Raw genomic sequence first — 15,236 nt, 5'->3', positions numbered from 1 at the left:
ACCAAACTAATGCATGAACAACCATGTTCATAGCTGCACAGTTCATCATTCCCAAACTGTGGAACCAGCCAAGATGTCCTTCAGTGAATAAGTGGATTTCAAAACTATGGGATATGGCCGGGCGTGGTGGTGCACGCTTGTAATCCCCGCGCTTGGGAGGCAGAGACAGGAGGATCGCGCAGGTTCGAAGCCAGCCGCGCGCGCTGGCTTAGGAGACCCTGTTTCCAAATAAAAATGTAAAAATAGGTCTGGGAGTGTAGCCCGGAGGTAGAAGGGCTTCCAGGAACCCCAGTACCACCAAAAAAAAAAAAAAAAAAAAAACTATGGGATATGTACACAATGGAATTGTGCCCAGCCATAAGGGAGAACAAAATTATGACATTTACAGTGGAATGTCACAAAAAAATAAGAAATCAGATGCTTTTCTTAATGTGCAAAATATTAGGGAGAAATGGGTAACAGGAGGAACTCTAGATGAAGAAGGGACCCTATAGAGGAGCAATGAAGGTGACATATCTGAGAGGATAAGAGGAAGAGGGAAACTCTTTAAAGCACATGATGTACTTAAACATATCAAAGTCAATTAGAAAGCCCAGCATGGGTAGGTGGGAGGGGGAGGGAAGGGGTTAGAGATAGGGTAGGGGCTGATTGGGTGATGTGTGCATGTATATCTCCAAAAGTTTTTTTTTTTATCCCATTGAGATGTATGACTACAGTGCACCAATAAAAATTTATTAAAAATAAAGAGAAAAGCCAAGCGTGGTGGCGCACGCTTGTAATCCCTGCTCTTGGGAGGCAGAGACAGGAGGATCGTGCTGGTTCGGAGCCAGCCTCGCTGGCTTAAGAGACCCTGTTTCCAAATACAAATATAAAACAGGTTTGGGAGTATAGCCCGGAGGTAGAAGGGCTTCCAGGAACCCCAGTACCACCAGAGAGAGAGAGAGAGAGAGAGAGAGAGAGAGAGAGAGAGAGAGAGAGAGAGAGGGAGGGAGGGAGGGAGGGAGAGAGAGAGAGAGAGAGAGAGAGAGAGAGAGAGAGAAGAAAACCAAAATAAAGTTGGGCATGGTGACATATACTAGTAATCCTAGTACTCTGGAAGGTGAGACAGGAGGATTGCAGGTTCAAAGCCAGCCTTAGCAACTTAGTGAGACCCTGTTTCCAGATAAGAAATAAAACACAAGCTGGAGGTATAGGTTGGAGGTAGAATGGCTCTAGGTTCAATCCCCAGTACCAGAAAAGTAAAATTAAAAAAAAAAATAAAAGTAGGGTTGGGGGGCATAGCTCAGAGGTAGAATGCCCCTGAGTTCAGTTCTCAGTAAAACACATACACACCACACCACACCATACCACACCACACACAGTCTGTGAGGCAGATTCTATTATTGCCTTCTCCCTCTCAGGAATGAAGAAAGGGAGAAATGAGGGAGGCAAGGGAAGAAAAGGGAGTTACCAAGCACACAATAATGATGCAGTGAGATTCAGATACATTCAGTGGCTAAAAGCCCAGGCTATGTCTACCTTATCAACTGTCCCCAGATGGCCAGAGGGAATCCCAACTCCTCCTCAAACACCCCTCTCCTCTTTTTTTTTTTTTTTTTTTTTTCTTGAGGTACTGAGGATGGAACCCAGGGGCATTCTATCTCCGAGCTACACCCCAGCCCTATTTTTTATTTTTATGTTTTATTTTTTGCGGGTCTGGGGATGGAACCCAGGGCATTTGACCTCCGAGCTACACCCCCTGCCCTATTTTTTATTATTTATTTTGAAACCGGGTCTCACTGAGTTGCAGAGGGCCTCACTAAATAGCTGAGGCTGTCCGCGAACCGCGATCCTCCAGGTCTCAGCCTCCCAAATGCTGGGATTACAAGCGTGCGCCACCACGTCCGGCTTATTTTTTATTCTTTATTTTGAAACAGGGTCACACTAAGTTGCAAAAGGCCTCCCTAAGAAGCTGCGGCGGGCCTCAAATCTTTTTTTTTTTTTTTTTTTTTTTTTTTTGTGGTACTGGGGGTGGAACCCAGGGGCTTTCTATCTCTGGGCTATACTCCCAGACCTATTTTTTTATTTTATTTGGAAACAGGGTCTCACAAAGTTGCTGAGAGCCTCACTAAGTAGCTGAGGCTGGCTTCAAACCTGTGTGATCCTCCTGTCTCAACCTCCCAAGGGCAGGGATTACAAGGGTGTGCCACCACACCTGGCTGGCCTCAAATCTTTGGTCCTCCTGTCTCAACCTCCCAAATGCTGGGATTATAAGCGTACTCCACCACACCTGGCTCACCCCTCTCCTTTTGATGTTCTTGAAACTCTTCAGCAGCAATTCATTGAGGAAGTGCTTGGGCTGCAGAGTGAACCATGGTTCTCGCACTGAACAGAAGGCTGCAGTCCAGAGAGAGACATAAAGCCTGTATTAATAATACGAGGCAAGCCAGGCGTAGTGGCGCACCCCTGTAATCCCTGTATTTAGGAGGCTAAAACAGGAGGGTCACAAGTTCCAGATCAGCATGCAGTAACTTATCGAGACTCCATTTCAAAATAAAAGCCAGGCATAGTGGCGCACACTTGTAATCCCCACACTTGGAAGGCTGAGACAGGAGGATCACACAGGTTCGAAGCCAGCCTCAGCTTAGTGAGGCTCTCAGCAACTTAGTGAGACCCTGTTTCCAAATAAAATATAAAATAGGTCTGGGAGTATAGCCCAGAGGTTAGGAAGCCTCTGTGTTCCACCCTCAGGGCCACAAGAAAATAAAAATTAAAAAAAAAAAAAATAAAGCCAGGTATTGTGGTGCACACTTGTAATCCCAACATTTGGGAGGCTGAGACAGGAGGATCACAGTTCTCGGACAGACTCAGCTACTATTTAGTGAGGCCTTTTGCAACTCAGTGAGATCCTGTTTCAAAATAAAGAATAAAAGAATTAGGGTTGGGGAGGTAGCTCGGAGGTAGAATGCCCCTGGGTTCCATCCCCAGTACTGCAAGATTTAAAAAAAAAAAAAAAAAGTAAGGAAAAGAAAGAAAAATAAAATAAAATAAAGTAAAAAGGATGCTGGGCGTGGTGACACATGCTTGGAATCCCAGCATTTGGGAGGCTGAGACTGGAGGATCACGGTTCGCGGACAGCCTTAGCTACTTAGTGAGGCCCTCCACAACTTAGTGAGACCCTGTTTCAAAATAAAGAATTAAAAAAAAAATAGGGCAGGGGATGTAGCCTGGAGGTCAGATGTCTCTGGGTTCCATCCCCAGACCCGTAAAAAATAAATAAATAAATAAATAAATAAATAAATAAAAAGGAGCCCAGCATGGTGGTACACACCTTGTGGTATTTGGGAGGCTGAGACAGGCAGATTGTAGATTTGAGACCAGCCTTAGCAACTTAGCAAGACATTGATTGTTTCAAAATAAAAAAATAAGCCTAGCGTGTAATAAACCGGGTGTGGTGGCACACGCTTGTAATCCCAGCATTCAGGAGGTTGAGACCGGAGGATCGCGGTTCGCAGACAGCCTCAGCTACTTAGTGAGGCCCTCTGCAACTCAGTGAGACCCGGTTTCAAAGTAAAGAATTAAAAAAGAGGAAAATAGCCGGGTGTGGTGGCACACGCTTGTAATCCCCGCGCTTGGGAGGCAGAGACAGGAGGATCGCGCAGGTTCGAAGCCAGCCGCGCGCGCTGGCTTAGGAGACCCTGTTTCCAAATAAAAATGTAAAAATAGGTCTGGGAGTGTAGCCCGGAGGTAGAAGGGCTTCCAGGAACCCCAGTACCACCACCAAAAAAAAAAAAAAAAAAAAAAAAAAAAGAGGAAAATAGAGCAGGGGGTGTAGCTCTAAGGTAGCATGCCCCTGGGTTCCATCTCCAGACCCGCAAGAAATAAAATAAAATAAAAAATAAAAAATACACACACACACACATATAGTGCTGGGGATGTAGCTCAGTAGTAGAGGGCTCCTGGATTCAATCTCTAGTACCAAAACATAATAGTAATAAAAGGCAGAATGAGATGCCAGGAGAGGCTCAGTAAACAAGAATAGCTGATCCTTATCAAATGTTTACCCAAGTGCCAGGCAATGTTCAAATATTTTTCTTCATGAGATAGGATAAAAGAAAGAGGTAGAAAATATAACTTTTATATAAAAAAGTCTTGTGCTAAATTTCCTTCTATCTTTACTCCCCAAACCAATTATTTCTCCCAGGCCTGTCTCCCAAGTTTCTGGGAAATCTGTAAGTTTTAAAATTAACAACAACAACAAAAAAGTATGATTACCCTGTGTAGTGTTTTATTTACTTATTTATTTTTGGTGTGTGTGGCACTGGCTTTCTGCCTCTGAGCTATACCTCCAGCTCCTTTTTATTTTGAGTCAGCGTCTAAGTTACTGTCCACTGGCCTCAAACCTGTAATCCTTGTGTCTCAGCCTCTTCAGTATTGGGACTACAGGTGTGTGCCATTCTGCCTGGCTACCCTGTGCACTATTAACAAGACAGATATGACATCTTGAGAAACCTATAATTTAGGTGACTTCCCAATTCATCTATTGATCAGATGGTGAAGACTGTGGTTAGCTTAATGATCCTGAAAATGACCAGACTAAAAAAGCAGCCCGTGATCGCTGGTCCTCTCCACACACCTTCCTTACCCCCTTCATCAGGCTCTGAAGGCCTCCAGAGAACAGGTGCCTGGCGCCCCGCCCACTTCCGGCGAGGCGGAGCCTCGGGAGGCCCTGGGGCTCCAGCCACTTCCGGCCTCTCTAGGACCTCGGAGGTCTAGTCCGCTTGATGGTTCTTCTCTGGCTGGCGGATCGTCGAAGGGTTGCGGTGGGGTGGAGGCCTGGCCAGGTCCCCCGCCGGCCTCGGATGCTCTGGATGTGGCGTCAGGGTCGCGTTTTCCCGCTCCTGCCCTGAGCAGTCCAGGAGAGAAACCGCAGGTTCTCATAGCCTCTCTCAAGCATCCCCAGAATTGTCCTCTTATTTCCAAGCTGTCTAGTTCTACCCCATCTTCTTCCCTTAGGCCTGCCAAATTTAGCAAGTAAAAGCCCAGGAATTAAGTTAAAATTTAATTTTGGATGAACAACAAACAATTTAATGTCTCAATTCCCCTGAACCCTCTGGCTAAGAAGAGTGGAACCTCACTTTTTAGGGAAGAGTGACTTTTTCCCTCTTTTCTTGTAAACTATGCAAAGATTTCACCTTGTCAGATGCCTCATCCTGCTCTAAAACCCTCAGTTCCTATTTCCCTAGTTGGGCGCTGAAACTGTAGGTGTGAGATGTAGCTGCGGGTTCTTGTTCTTAGCTATTTGTAGAAAAGAATAGCCAGAAAAATGCTGCTAGCTTAAGCAATTTTTATTACAAAGGCAGAAAAAAACAAAAAAAGACAGGAAGCACTGCATTTGAGGTTCAGTGGACTTGAAAATAAGTCACTGAAGTTTTTGGATACAGAACAGTGTGTTTAGCCGGGCATGGTGGCGCACGCTTGTAATCCCTGCGCTTGGGAGGCTGAGACAGGAGGATTGCACAGGTTCGAAGCCAGCCTGGGCTGCTTAGTGAGACCGTTTCCAAATAAAATATAAAATAGGTCTGGGCGTGTAGCCCAGAGGTAGAAAGCCTCTGGGTTCCACCCCTAGTACCACGAAAAAAACAAAAACAAAACAAAAAGGGTGTGTGTGTGTGTGTGATACTGGGGATAGAACCCAGGGTCCTTCTACCTCTGGGCTATACTCCCAGACATATTTTATATTTTATTTGGAAACAAGAGCCTCACTATGTTGCGGAGAGCCTAAAAACCTGAGACTGGCTTTGAATCTGTGGGATCCTTCTGTTCCAGACTCCCAAGTACCGGGATTACAAGCATGTGCCACCATGCCCAGCTCAGAACAGTTTTTATAAAGATACATTATCCTTCATCTTGCCCAACCAATAATCTTCTGACCTAGGTGTGAGGCCACCCATTAACTCTGTGCAGGCCCCTTTTTTTTATGATTATGGAGTTTTCTTGCTTGACCAAAAACCTTCTTCCTGCCTTGATGCAAATGTAGGCCCAAGTCTGTTAAGCAGGGCTCACATGGGATCTGCTCCCTTCTGGTATCTGCCCCCTTCGACAGACCACCTGTACCATTCTCAGGCATCCTTGAGGAATTTCAGTCTATCTGCTAGAAGTTATTTATTATGTAAACCTAAAATAAATCCCAGCATTTGGGAGGCTGAGACAGGATCACAGGTTCTCAGCCAGCTTTAGCTACTTAGTGAGGCCCTCTACAACTTAGTGAGACCCTGTCTCAAAATAAAGAATAAAAAATAGGGCAGGGGTATAGCTTGGAGGTTGAATGCCCCTGGGTTCCACCCCTAGATCCACAAAATAAATTAAGGCCCTGGCTTACCACTCTTTTGTGTTCTTGCTAATCACTTTTGGAGAGAGGTTTGCATTATAATAAGCAGCCTGAATGCCTGGCAGCAACCAGGCCCTGACTACTTTTTTACATCTTGAAACTAATTTCTGATATATTAATACCAAAGTCATTTTCCAATACGGGCACATATATTTGTGTGTGTGTGGGGGGGTACTCTATCTCCAAGCTACCCCTCCAGCCCTATTTTTTTATTCTTTTTTTGCAGGTCTGGTGATGGAACCCAGGGACATTCTACCTCCGAGCTACAGCCTCTGCCCTATTTTTATTCTTTATTTTGAAACAGGGTCTCACTGAGTTGTAGAGGGCCTCACTAAGTATCGGAGGCTGGTTGTGAACCTGGATCCCCGTCTCAGCCTCCCAAGAACTGGGATTACAGGCATGTGCCATCACGCCTGGCTTAATTTTTATTTTTAAATGAGTCTTTCTAAATTGCAGAGGGCCTAATTTGCTGAAGCTGGCCTAGGACCTGTGATCCTCCCGTAAGGAAAGTCTCCCCAAAGGAATACATCCCTGCCACCATACTGATTAGTCCATTGAGACCCACTTCAGAATTCTAATCTATAATAAAATCAGCCAGGCATAATGGCTGTAATCCTAGTACTTGGGAGGCTTAAACAGGATAATCATGAGTATGAGGCCAGTGTCAACAATTTAGCAAGACACTGTTGCAAAATAAAAAATAAAAAGGGCTAGGGGGTGTAGCTCAGATGTAGAATGTCTCTGGGTAATTCCAATACCAGAAACAATAAGGTTGTGTTGTATTAATCCATCAGGTTTTGTGGTAATTTGTTACAGTAGCAGTAGAAAATGAATTCCCATCCTGATGCATTTCTAGGATGTCTTAAAACTTGGGCATGAATGATGGCATATAGTGAAGTAGATGCTTGAATTAGCAGGGTACTGAGAATGGGTTTAGGCAGCTCAGTGCATGTTAAGATGAATTTACTGTGTGAGACCTGAGATCACACCCCCCAACCCCTGACTTAACTGGGAGGGCCCAAAGAACTCCTTCAGTTAAGACTGTAAGGATGGACAGCCACAGTGCACAGGTATTAAGTCCAGTGGTGGCTGTCTCTGAGGCCAAGATTAATGTTGCCATAAATATCAGCTGCCTAATGTCAATGGGAATGAAAGAATCTGGATTAGCAGAGGCCAGGTGGTGGCCGCACCTGTTAGAGATGGAGACTAGACTGCTGCTGGGTCTTCATCATGGTGAATATACAATTAAATACAGTGATTTAAGGTGTTGGCAGATCTTCATCTTCAGTAATTGAACATACAGATGTTCAACAATTCAATTAGCAAGATTTTTTTGTTATTGTTTTGGTTGTACTAGGGTTAGAACCCAGGGGCATTCTACCTCTAAAGCTATACCCCCAGGCATATATATGTATTTTTTTTACTTCTAGTGTGTGTGTGTGTTGCATTGGGGATGAAACCCAGAGTCATTCTACCTCAGATATACCCCCAGCCCCATTTCTTAAATTTGGAAATGGTCTATGTTGCAGAAGACCTCACTAAATTCCTGAGGCTTGCTTCAAGTCTGCTATCCTCCTGTCTTGCTTCCCATATTCTGGGATTATAGGCATGTGCCACTGTGCCCAGTTGAAACCTTTTAGTAATGATACCCATGCACCAAATTTATTTTTGTTTTTGGTGGTACTGGGGTTCCTGGAAGCCCTTCTACCTCCGGGCTACACTCCCAGACCTATTTAATATTTTTGAAACAGGGTCTCTTAAGCCAGCAAGGCTGGCTTCAAGCCTGCGCGATCCTCCTGTCTCCACCTCCCAAGCAAGGGGATTACAAGCATGCGCACCACGGCCAGCTCCATGCACCAAATTTGGTACTACATTTGGCTGTACGCTTAGAACTGTGATCCCAGGATAGCACACAGTATAGTTTTGTGTTTTTTTTTTTTTTTTCCCCCAGTGCTGGGGATAGAACCCAGGGGCATTCTATGTCTGAGCTACACTCCCAGCCCTGTATTTTTATTCTTTATTTGGAAACTGGGTCTCACTGAGTTGTAGAGGGCCTTACTAAGTAGCTGAGGCTGTCCACGTACCACGATCCTCCTGTCTCAGCCTCCCAAATGCTGGGATTACAAGCGTGCACCACCACGCCTGTGCACCACCACGCCCGGCTGGTCAGATCTAGTATTAGACAAGAAACTCTTGTAATTGTAATCCTTAATCCTGCATGTCAGGCATAGCAAAAGGCAAAAAGATATTTCAGTGAAGCTGGGTGCAAGCACACGTCTGTAGCCCTAGTCCTTGGGAAGCTGAGACAGCAGGATCACAGGTTTGATCCCAGCCTCAGCAATTCAGTGAGATTAAGAAATTTAGGAAGACCCTGTTTCAAAATTTAAAAAAAGGGCTGGGAAAGGGAGGGGCGTGTAGCTCAGAGGTAGAACATCCCTGGGTTCAATCCCCAGTACCAAACAAACAAACAAACAAACAAAAAACAACAACAAAAAAAACATACATGAAGAGAGCTGGGTGTGGTGGCACATGCTTGTAATCCCAGTACTTGGGAGGCGGAGACAGGAGGATTGCAGGTTCATGGTGAGCCTCAGCTACTTAGTGAGACCCTGTTTCAAAATAAAAAATAAAATAGGGTTGAGGATGTAGCTCAAAGATAGAATGCCCAAATTCAATCCTCAGTACTGCAAAACAAAACACCAACCAAAAACACAAACAACCCAAAAAACATAAAGCCAGGCATGGTGGTGCACGCTTGTAATCCCAGCACTCGGAAGGCTGAAATGAGAGGATCACAGTTCGCAGACAGCCTCAGATACTTAGTGAGGCCCTCTGCAACTCAGTGAGACCCTAATTCAAAACAAAAAATTAAAAATAGGGTAGGGGGTATAGCTTGGAGGGCGATTGCCCCTGGGTTCCATTCCCAGATCCCCCCCCCCAAAAACATAAAAAGAACTAGGGGTGTATTTTAGAGACAGAATGCCCTTGAGTTCAATCCCCATTACCACAACAAAAATGATAAATGCTAGAAGAAAAAAGTGGTTGGCTTTCTATGGATGGAACCCGGGGGCATTTGACCTCCGAGCGACACCCCCAGCCCTATTTTTTATTCTTTATTTTGAAACAGGGTCTCACTGAGTTGCGAAGGGCCTCACTATGTCGCTGAGGCTGTCTGCGAACCCAGATCCTCCTGTCTCAGCCTTCTGAATGCTAGGATTACAAGCGTGCGCCACCACGCCCGGCTTGACCCAGGTATTATAAAGAATAAATTGTAGTCGGACAGGAAAGATTTAAGGCAATCATACTGCATATGATTTCTGGAGTTTCAGAGGAAGCTGCTCAGAAGTTGATCTGAACACACTTTGGCATACACAAGACAAATACAAGTAAAATGCACACAAAGCTAACAAAATGATCCCAATAAAGAAAACTGTGTTGGTGGTGGGGGCAGAGCACAATACAAACCAACCTGCAGCTAATATACACACTACCATAGCTTCCTTACATATTTACAAGCACCAAGAGCTTGCTCTACCTTAAATCCAAATTTTCTTTTTTGTGGTAGTAAGGACTGAACCCAGGGAAATTCTACATCTGAGCTACAACCCCAGACCTATTTTTTATTCTTTATTTTTGAAACGGGGTCTAAGCTGTGGAGAGCCTCATTAAGTAGCTGAGGCTGGCCGTGAACCTGGGCTACTCCTGACTCAGCCTCCTAAGGACTAGGCTTACAAGCTCATGCCACCACGCCTAGCTTCAAATCCAAGTTTTGAAAAAGCTAAGCCAGTAGGGATAGTTTTCTTTACCTACGATAGTGTTTGTTACCCAATATGGTTATCACATAGTCTTGAGCCATTACATGATTTTGAACGTTTATTCTGAATCCAATGAAACTGTTCAATGTAGATCAATTCTTTACAAATCACAACTCTGGGAGATTTGTTAAAACAGCTAAACGGCTTTGATATTTCTTCCTTTACTACACTGGATATCCATCAGTTTACGCAGAAGGCAATGTCGGCATGGTTTGCTGGGCCTGAAGTATGGGGAGGGACCCGTCCGGGTGAGCTGGCCAGTGCAGTGTAGCCCTCCTGCCTGCAGAGCCACTGTGGCGCCTGCGCTCCGCCGGCTTCCCCTGATGTGGAGTGGAGCCAAATCTATCAGAGTTGTTACTGCTCTACAAGGCTTCTCCCTAACATTCACATTCTAAAGCTTATAAAAACAGAAACAACAAAAATGCATACTTGACAATTACAGCACTTCTCCCTCTCCAGTATGGACTCTCTGGTGCTTGGAAAGATTGGACTTGCTACAGAAGGTCTTCCCACACTCGTTACACCAATAGGGCTTTTCCCCAGTATGGATCCTATGGTGTTTATTAAAATTTGAGCTGTGGTTGAAAGCTTTCCCACACTCTTTACATTTATAGGGCTTCTCTCCAGTGTGGAGGCGCTGATGGGAACTGAGACCTGCGTGCTGACTAAAGCTCTTCCCACACTCATTACACTGATAGGGCTTCTCCCCAGTGTGGATGCGATAGTGCCGGATGAGGCTGCCTTTACCACTGAAAGCCTTCCCACAATCTTTACACTGATAGGGTGCCTCTTCTGTGTGCATTTTCTGATGTTTAAGGAGGTCTGAGCTCTGCCCAAAGGCCTTCCCACACTTACAGTCATAGGGCCGGTCCACCAAGTGTGTTCTGTAATGGAGGGTAAGGTTTGAGCTGTGGCTGAAAGCCTTCCCACATTTGGTGCACACGTAAGGTTTCTCCCCCGTGTGTGTTCTCCGGTGTTTAGTAAGATTGGAGCTATTACTAAAGGCTTTCCCACACTCAGCACATATATAACGTCGCTCTCCTGGGGAGGGCTTAGTAGCACCTGACTGTGCCCCTTTCTTGGAACCTGTGTCTCGAAAAGGCGCTTTGGTTCCTCTTTCCTTTCCAAGGTTTACCCACTGCCTCTCTGACCTGGCCTCAGACTTATTGGCAATAATCACGGGAATGATATCCCCTTTGAGTCCATCCTCATGAGACTCGTCTTCAGAACTTCTCTGCTCATCTGCTGGCTCATTATTCCGTAGATTCAAGCTATAATCTGAAATAAAAAGCACAGTAAAGATATGTTGGTTGTTTTCTAATCTGAGGAAGAAACAGTTACAGGATAAAAAGATCATCAGGTGAGACCAATGGATTCTGAAGAGTAATGAAATATAGCTCTATGAGAAGTCATAATATCACAGTGGTACAAGTAAATCATCACTAAATCTAACTTGTAATACTGTGCTTTTATATGAGCCCTCTACCAGAAGCTACTATAGAATGATAAGCATCTGGCTTTTTCTGCCAGAAAGAGCTTCATATACCTAAGGTAAAAAAGCAAAAAACAAGGACATTTGGACAGGAACAAAGGAGACAGATGATGCTCAGGCAGAAAGAAATGACTAAAAGTAGCCGGGAGGTGTGGCACATGCTTGTAGTCCTGGTAATCAGGAGGCTGAGACAGTAGGATTGCAGGTTCAAGGCCAGCTTCAGCAACTTAGCAAGATCTTATTTCAAAATAAAAAATAAAAAAGTGCTGGGAGTGAGCCAGGTGTAGTGGCACACACTTGTAATTTGGGAGGCTGAGACCGGAGGATCATGGTTCATGGACCGCCTCAGCTATTTAGTGAGGCCCTTTGCAACTCAGTGAGACCCTGTTTCAAAATAAAGAATAAAAAATAGGGCTGGGGGTATAGCTCGGCGGTAGAATGTCCCTAGGTTCCATTCCCAGTACTGGGGGGGGGGGGGGGGAAGAGAAATGACCAAAACAAAACTGATTAAGGAAAAGAACAATAAAGAAAGAAGAGAGACAGGCGTGGTGGCACACACTTGTAATCCCAGCATTTGGGAGGCTGAGACCAGAGGATCGCGGTTCGTGGCCAGCCTCAGCTACCTAGTGAGGCCCTCTGCAACTCAGTGAGACCCGGTTTCAAAATAAAGAATAAAAAATAGGGCAGGGGATGTAGCTTGGAGGTCGAATGCCCCTGGGTTCCACCCCAGACCCGCAAAAAAAGAAAGAAATAGGCTCACCAGCAAGCAACTCATAGAATCCATCTCCCCAGAGAACCAAATATAAAAGTAGTGAAGGGTCCTATAATTCCAGCTACCCAGGAGGCTAAGGCAGGAGACTCATAAGTTCAAGGAGAGCCTGGGAAACTTAGTGAGACCCTGTCCCAATTTAAAACGGGTGGAGAGTGTAGCTCAGTGGTAAAGCACTCCTGTGTTCAATTCCCACTACAGAAGAGGAAGGGCAGGTAATGAAGGAGGAGATTCGGTCCAGCCATCTCATGGATTCTCCTGCCTCTTCAACCAGAAGGCCAGGGCATGAAAGGGTCCTCACCTTGGCTCTTTCTGGGATCCTGGGTGAAGTCCTGCTCCTCGCCAGTCTCTTGGATATACAAAGGCCCCCAAGATTCATATCTGGGACTGGTCTCCACCTGCTCTGCCTGCACACTGCTCAAGGATGCCTTGGCCGTTTCTGAAGGTGATGTCTTCTCCCACACCTGCCTCTGTTCACTTGGAGGAGTTGAGACCTAGAGACAGTAAGAAATGGTTGGGATTGTGCACAGCTAACTTTCAGAACTAGAATGAAAAAGAAAAACATCCACCTCACACAATTCCCAAGGTTGAAAGGGTTTTAGGACAGAATAAAACTCTAAGGAAATATGGTCTTATTAGAAGCTTTGATTCAGCCAGGCACACTGGCACATGCCTATAATCTCAGTACTTGAGAAGCTGAAACAGGATCACAGGTTTGAGAACAGTCTCAGCAAATAGTGAGACTCAGCAACCTAGTGAGACCTTGTTTCAAAACAAAAAATTAAGTCAGCCGTGGGAGGTGCACACTTGTAATTCTAGTACTTGGGAGGCTGAGACAGGAGGATCACAGGTTTATGGGTCAGCCTCAGCAACTTGTGAAGCCCTCTGCAACTTAGTGAGATCCTGTTTCAGAAAATAATGATTAAAGCTGGGCGTGGTGGCACACACTTGTAAATCCCAGCATTCGGGAGGCTGAGACTGGAGGATTGCGGTTCACAGCCAGCCTCAGCTACTACTTAGTGAGGCCTTTTGCAACAAAATGAGACCCTGTTTCAAAAAAAAAAAAAAAAAAAAAAATATATATATATATATGTGGCTGGGAGTATAACTCAGACGTAGAATGCCCCTGAGTTCCATCCCCAGTACCTCAAAAATAAAATAAAATTTAAAAAAAAAAAAAAATAAGGCTGAGGGTGTAGCTCCAATGAAGAATGTCTCTGGGTTCAACCCCCAGTCCTGAAAAACAAAACAAAATAAAAATAAAATATGGCTAGGGGAATAGCTTGGAGATTGAATGTGGTACTAGGCTCAATTACCAGTAACACACACACACACACAGAGTGAGGCATGGTGGCCCATGCCTGTAATCCCAGGACTTGAAAGGAGTATCACAGATTCAAGACCAGCCTCAGCAACTAAGACTAAGACCTCGTTTCCAAATAAAAAATAAAAAGGGGTAGGGGTATATAGTCTGGAGGTACCATGCCCATGGGTTACATCCCAAGTACCAAAGAAAGAAATAAAAAAGGCTGGGATGTAGCTTGGATGTAGAATGTCCTCTAGTTCAATCCCCAGTACTGAAGAGAAAAAAAAAGTTTCCATTTGATTCTGTTGAATAATTCCTTTTCCTGCTGGGAATGCTATGCTCCAAATCTCCTGGCCTACCTGCAGTGCTGGTTCATCCAGTTCTCGCTCCAGGTCTTCCAGGAGAGTGACAGCCTCTTCGGCACTCTCTGGGCTGTGATCCTGCACCCAGGCCTGGAGCTCCTGGGGCAGGATGGTGAGGAACTGCTCCAGCACCAGCAGCTCCAGGATCTGCTCCTTGGTGTGGATCTCGGGCCTCAGCCACTCACAGCAGAGCACCCGGAGCTGGCTCAGGGCCTCACGGGGCCCCGGGGTGTCATGGTACCCAAACTGCCTGAAGCGTTGGCGGAATATCTCCAGGCTAGGAAGGCACTTCCCTTTTTCTTCTTCATCTTCAGCTTTCAGGGTCACACGCCCCACCTGCTGCTGAGAGGGCCTGGGGCCCAGAACTGTTGCCATGCCTACCACCTTGGTCATCATACAGACTCCAGAAGCAGCTTCTCTAAGATGGGGGTCTGTGGAACAGGAGTTGCTTTGGGTTTCTGGTTTTGTGGGGCCACAGGTTAAACCTACAAAGAGACATGATTGCCAAATTACCAAAAAGGAAATTGTGCTTTTTTTTTTTTTTTTTTTGGTCTTTATAGCCATACCTTTATCACCAAAAACTGAAAATTTTGAACACCATAAAACTACCAAGCTGGACGTGGTGGCACACACTTGTAATCCCAGCATCTGGGAGGCCAAAACAGGAGGTTCGCGGATAGCCTCAGCTACTTAGGCCCTTTGCAACTCAGTGAGACCCTTTTTCCAAATAAAAAATAAAAGCCGGGCGTGGTGGCGCATGCTTGTAATCCCCGCGCTTGGGAGGCAGAGACAGGAGGATCGCAGGTTGGAAGCCAGCTGCGCGCTGGCTTAGGAGACCCTGTTTCCAAATAAAAATGTAAAAATAGGTCTGGGAGTATAGCCCGGAGGTAGAAGGGCTTCCAGGAACCCCAGTACCACAAAAAAAGACCTTGTTTCCAAATAAAAGTAAAATAGGGCTGAGGGTATGGCTCAGAGGTAGAATGCCCCTGGATTAAATCCCCATTGCCACAAAAAAAAAAAAAAAAAAAACAACAACCAACAACAAATACTTTTTGAAATCTTTTTAGCTTTTTAGAGTCAGCTCGGGACAGCCTATTTTGACTTTACAGTGTTGTGTCTTCA

General features: G+C 45.3%; 1 protein-coding gene across 1 annotated transcript; it reads right to left on the bottom strand.

Annotated features, from left to right (window-relative positions):
* Positions 1-4,751: 4,751 nt before the first annotated feature.
* ZSCAN21 (zinc finger and SCAN domain containing 21) lies at positions 4,752-14,510 on the bottom strand (the record flags this gene model as incomplete). Its single annotated transcript, XM_080703850.1, has 5 exons — positions 4,752-4,885; positions 10,626-11,153; positions 11,248-11,463; positions 12,748-12,940; positions 14,112-14,510. 5 exons carry the CDS (start codon positions 14,508-14,510, stop codon positions 4,752-4,754), a joined length of 1,470 nt encoding a protein of 489 aa, XP_080559976.1.
* Positions 14,511-15,236: the final 726 nt, after the last annotated feature.

This window comes from Muscardinus avellanarius (assembly GCF_963383645.1).
Source record: "Muscardinus avellanarius genome assembly, chromosome: 10".
NCBI classification, from domain to species: Eukaryota; Metazoa; Chordata; class Mammalia; order Rodentia; family Gliridae; genus Muscardinus; species Muscardinus avellanarius.
This window is presented reverse-complemented; position numbering and strand designations above follow the sequence as displayed.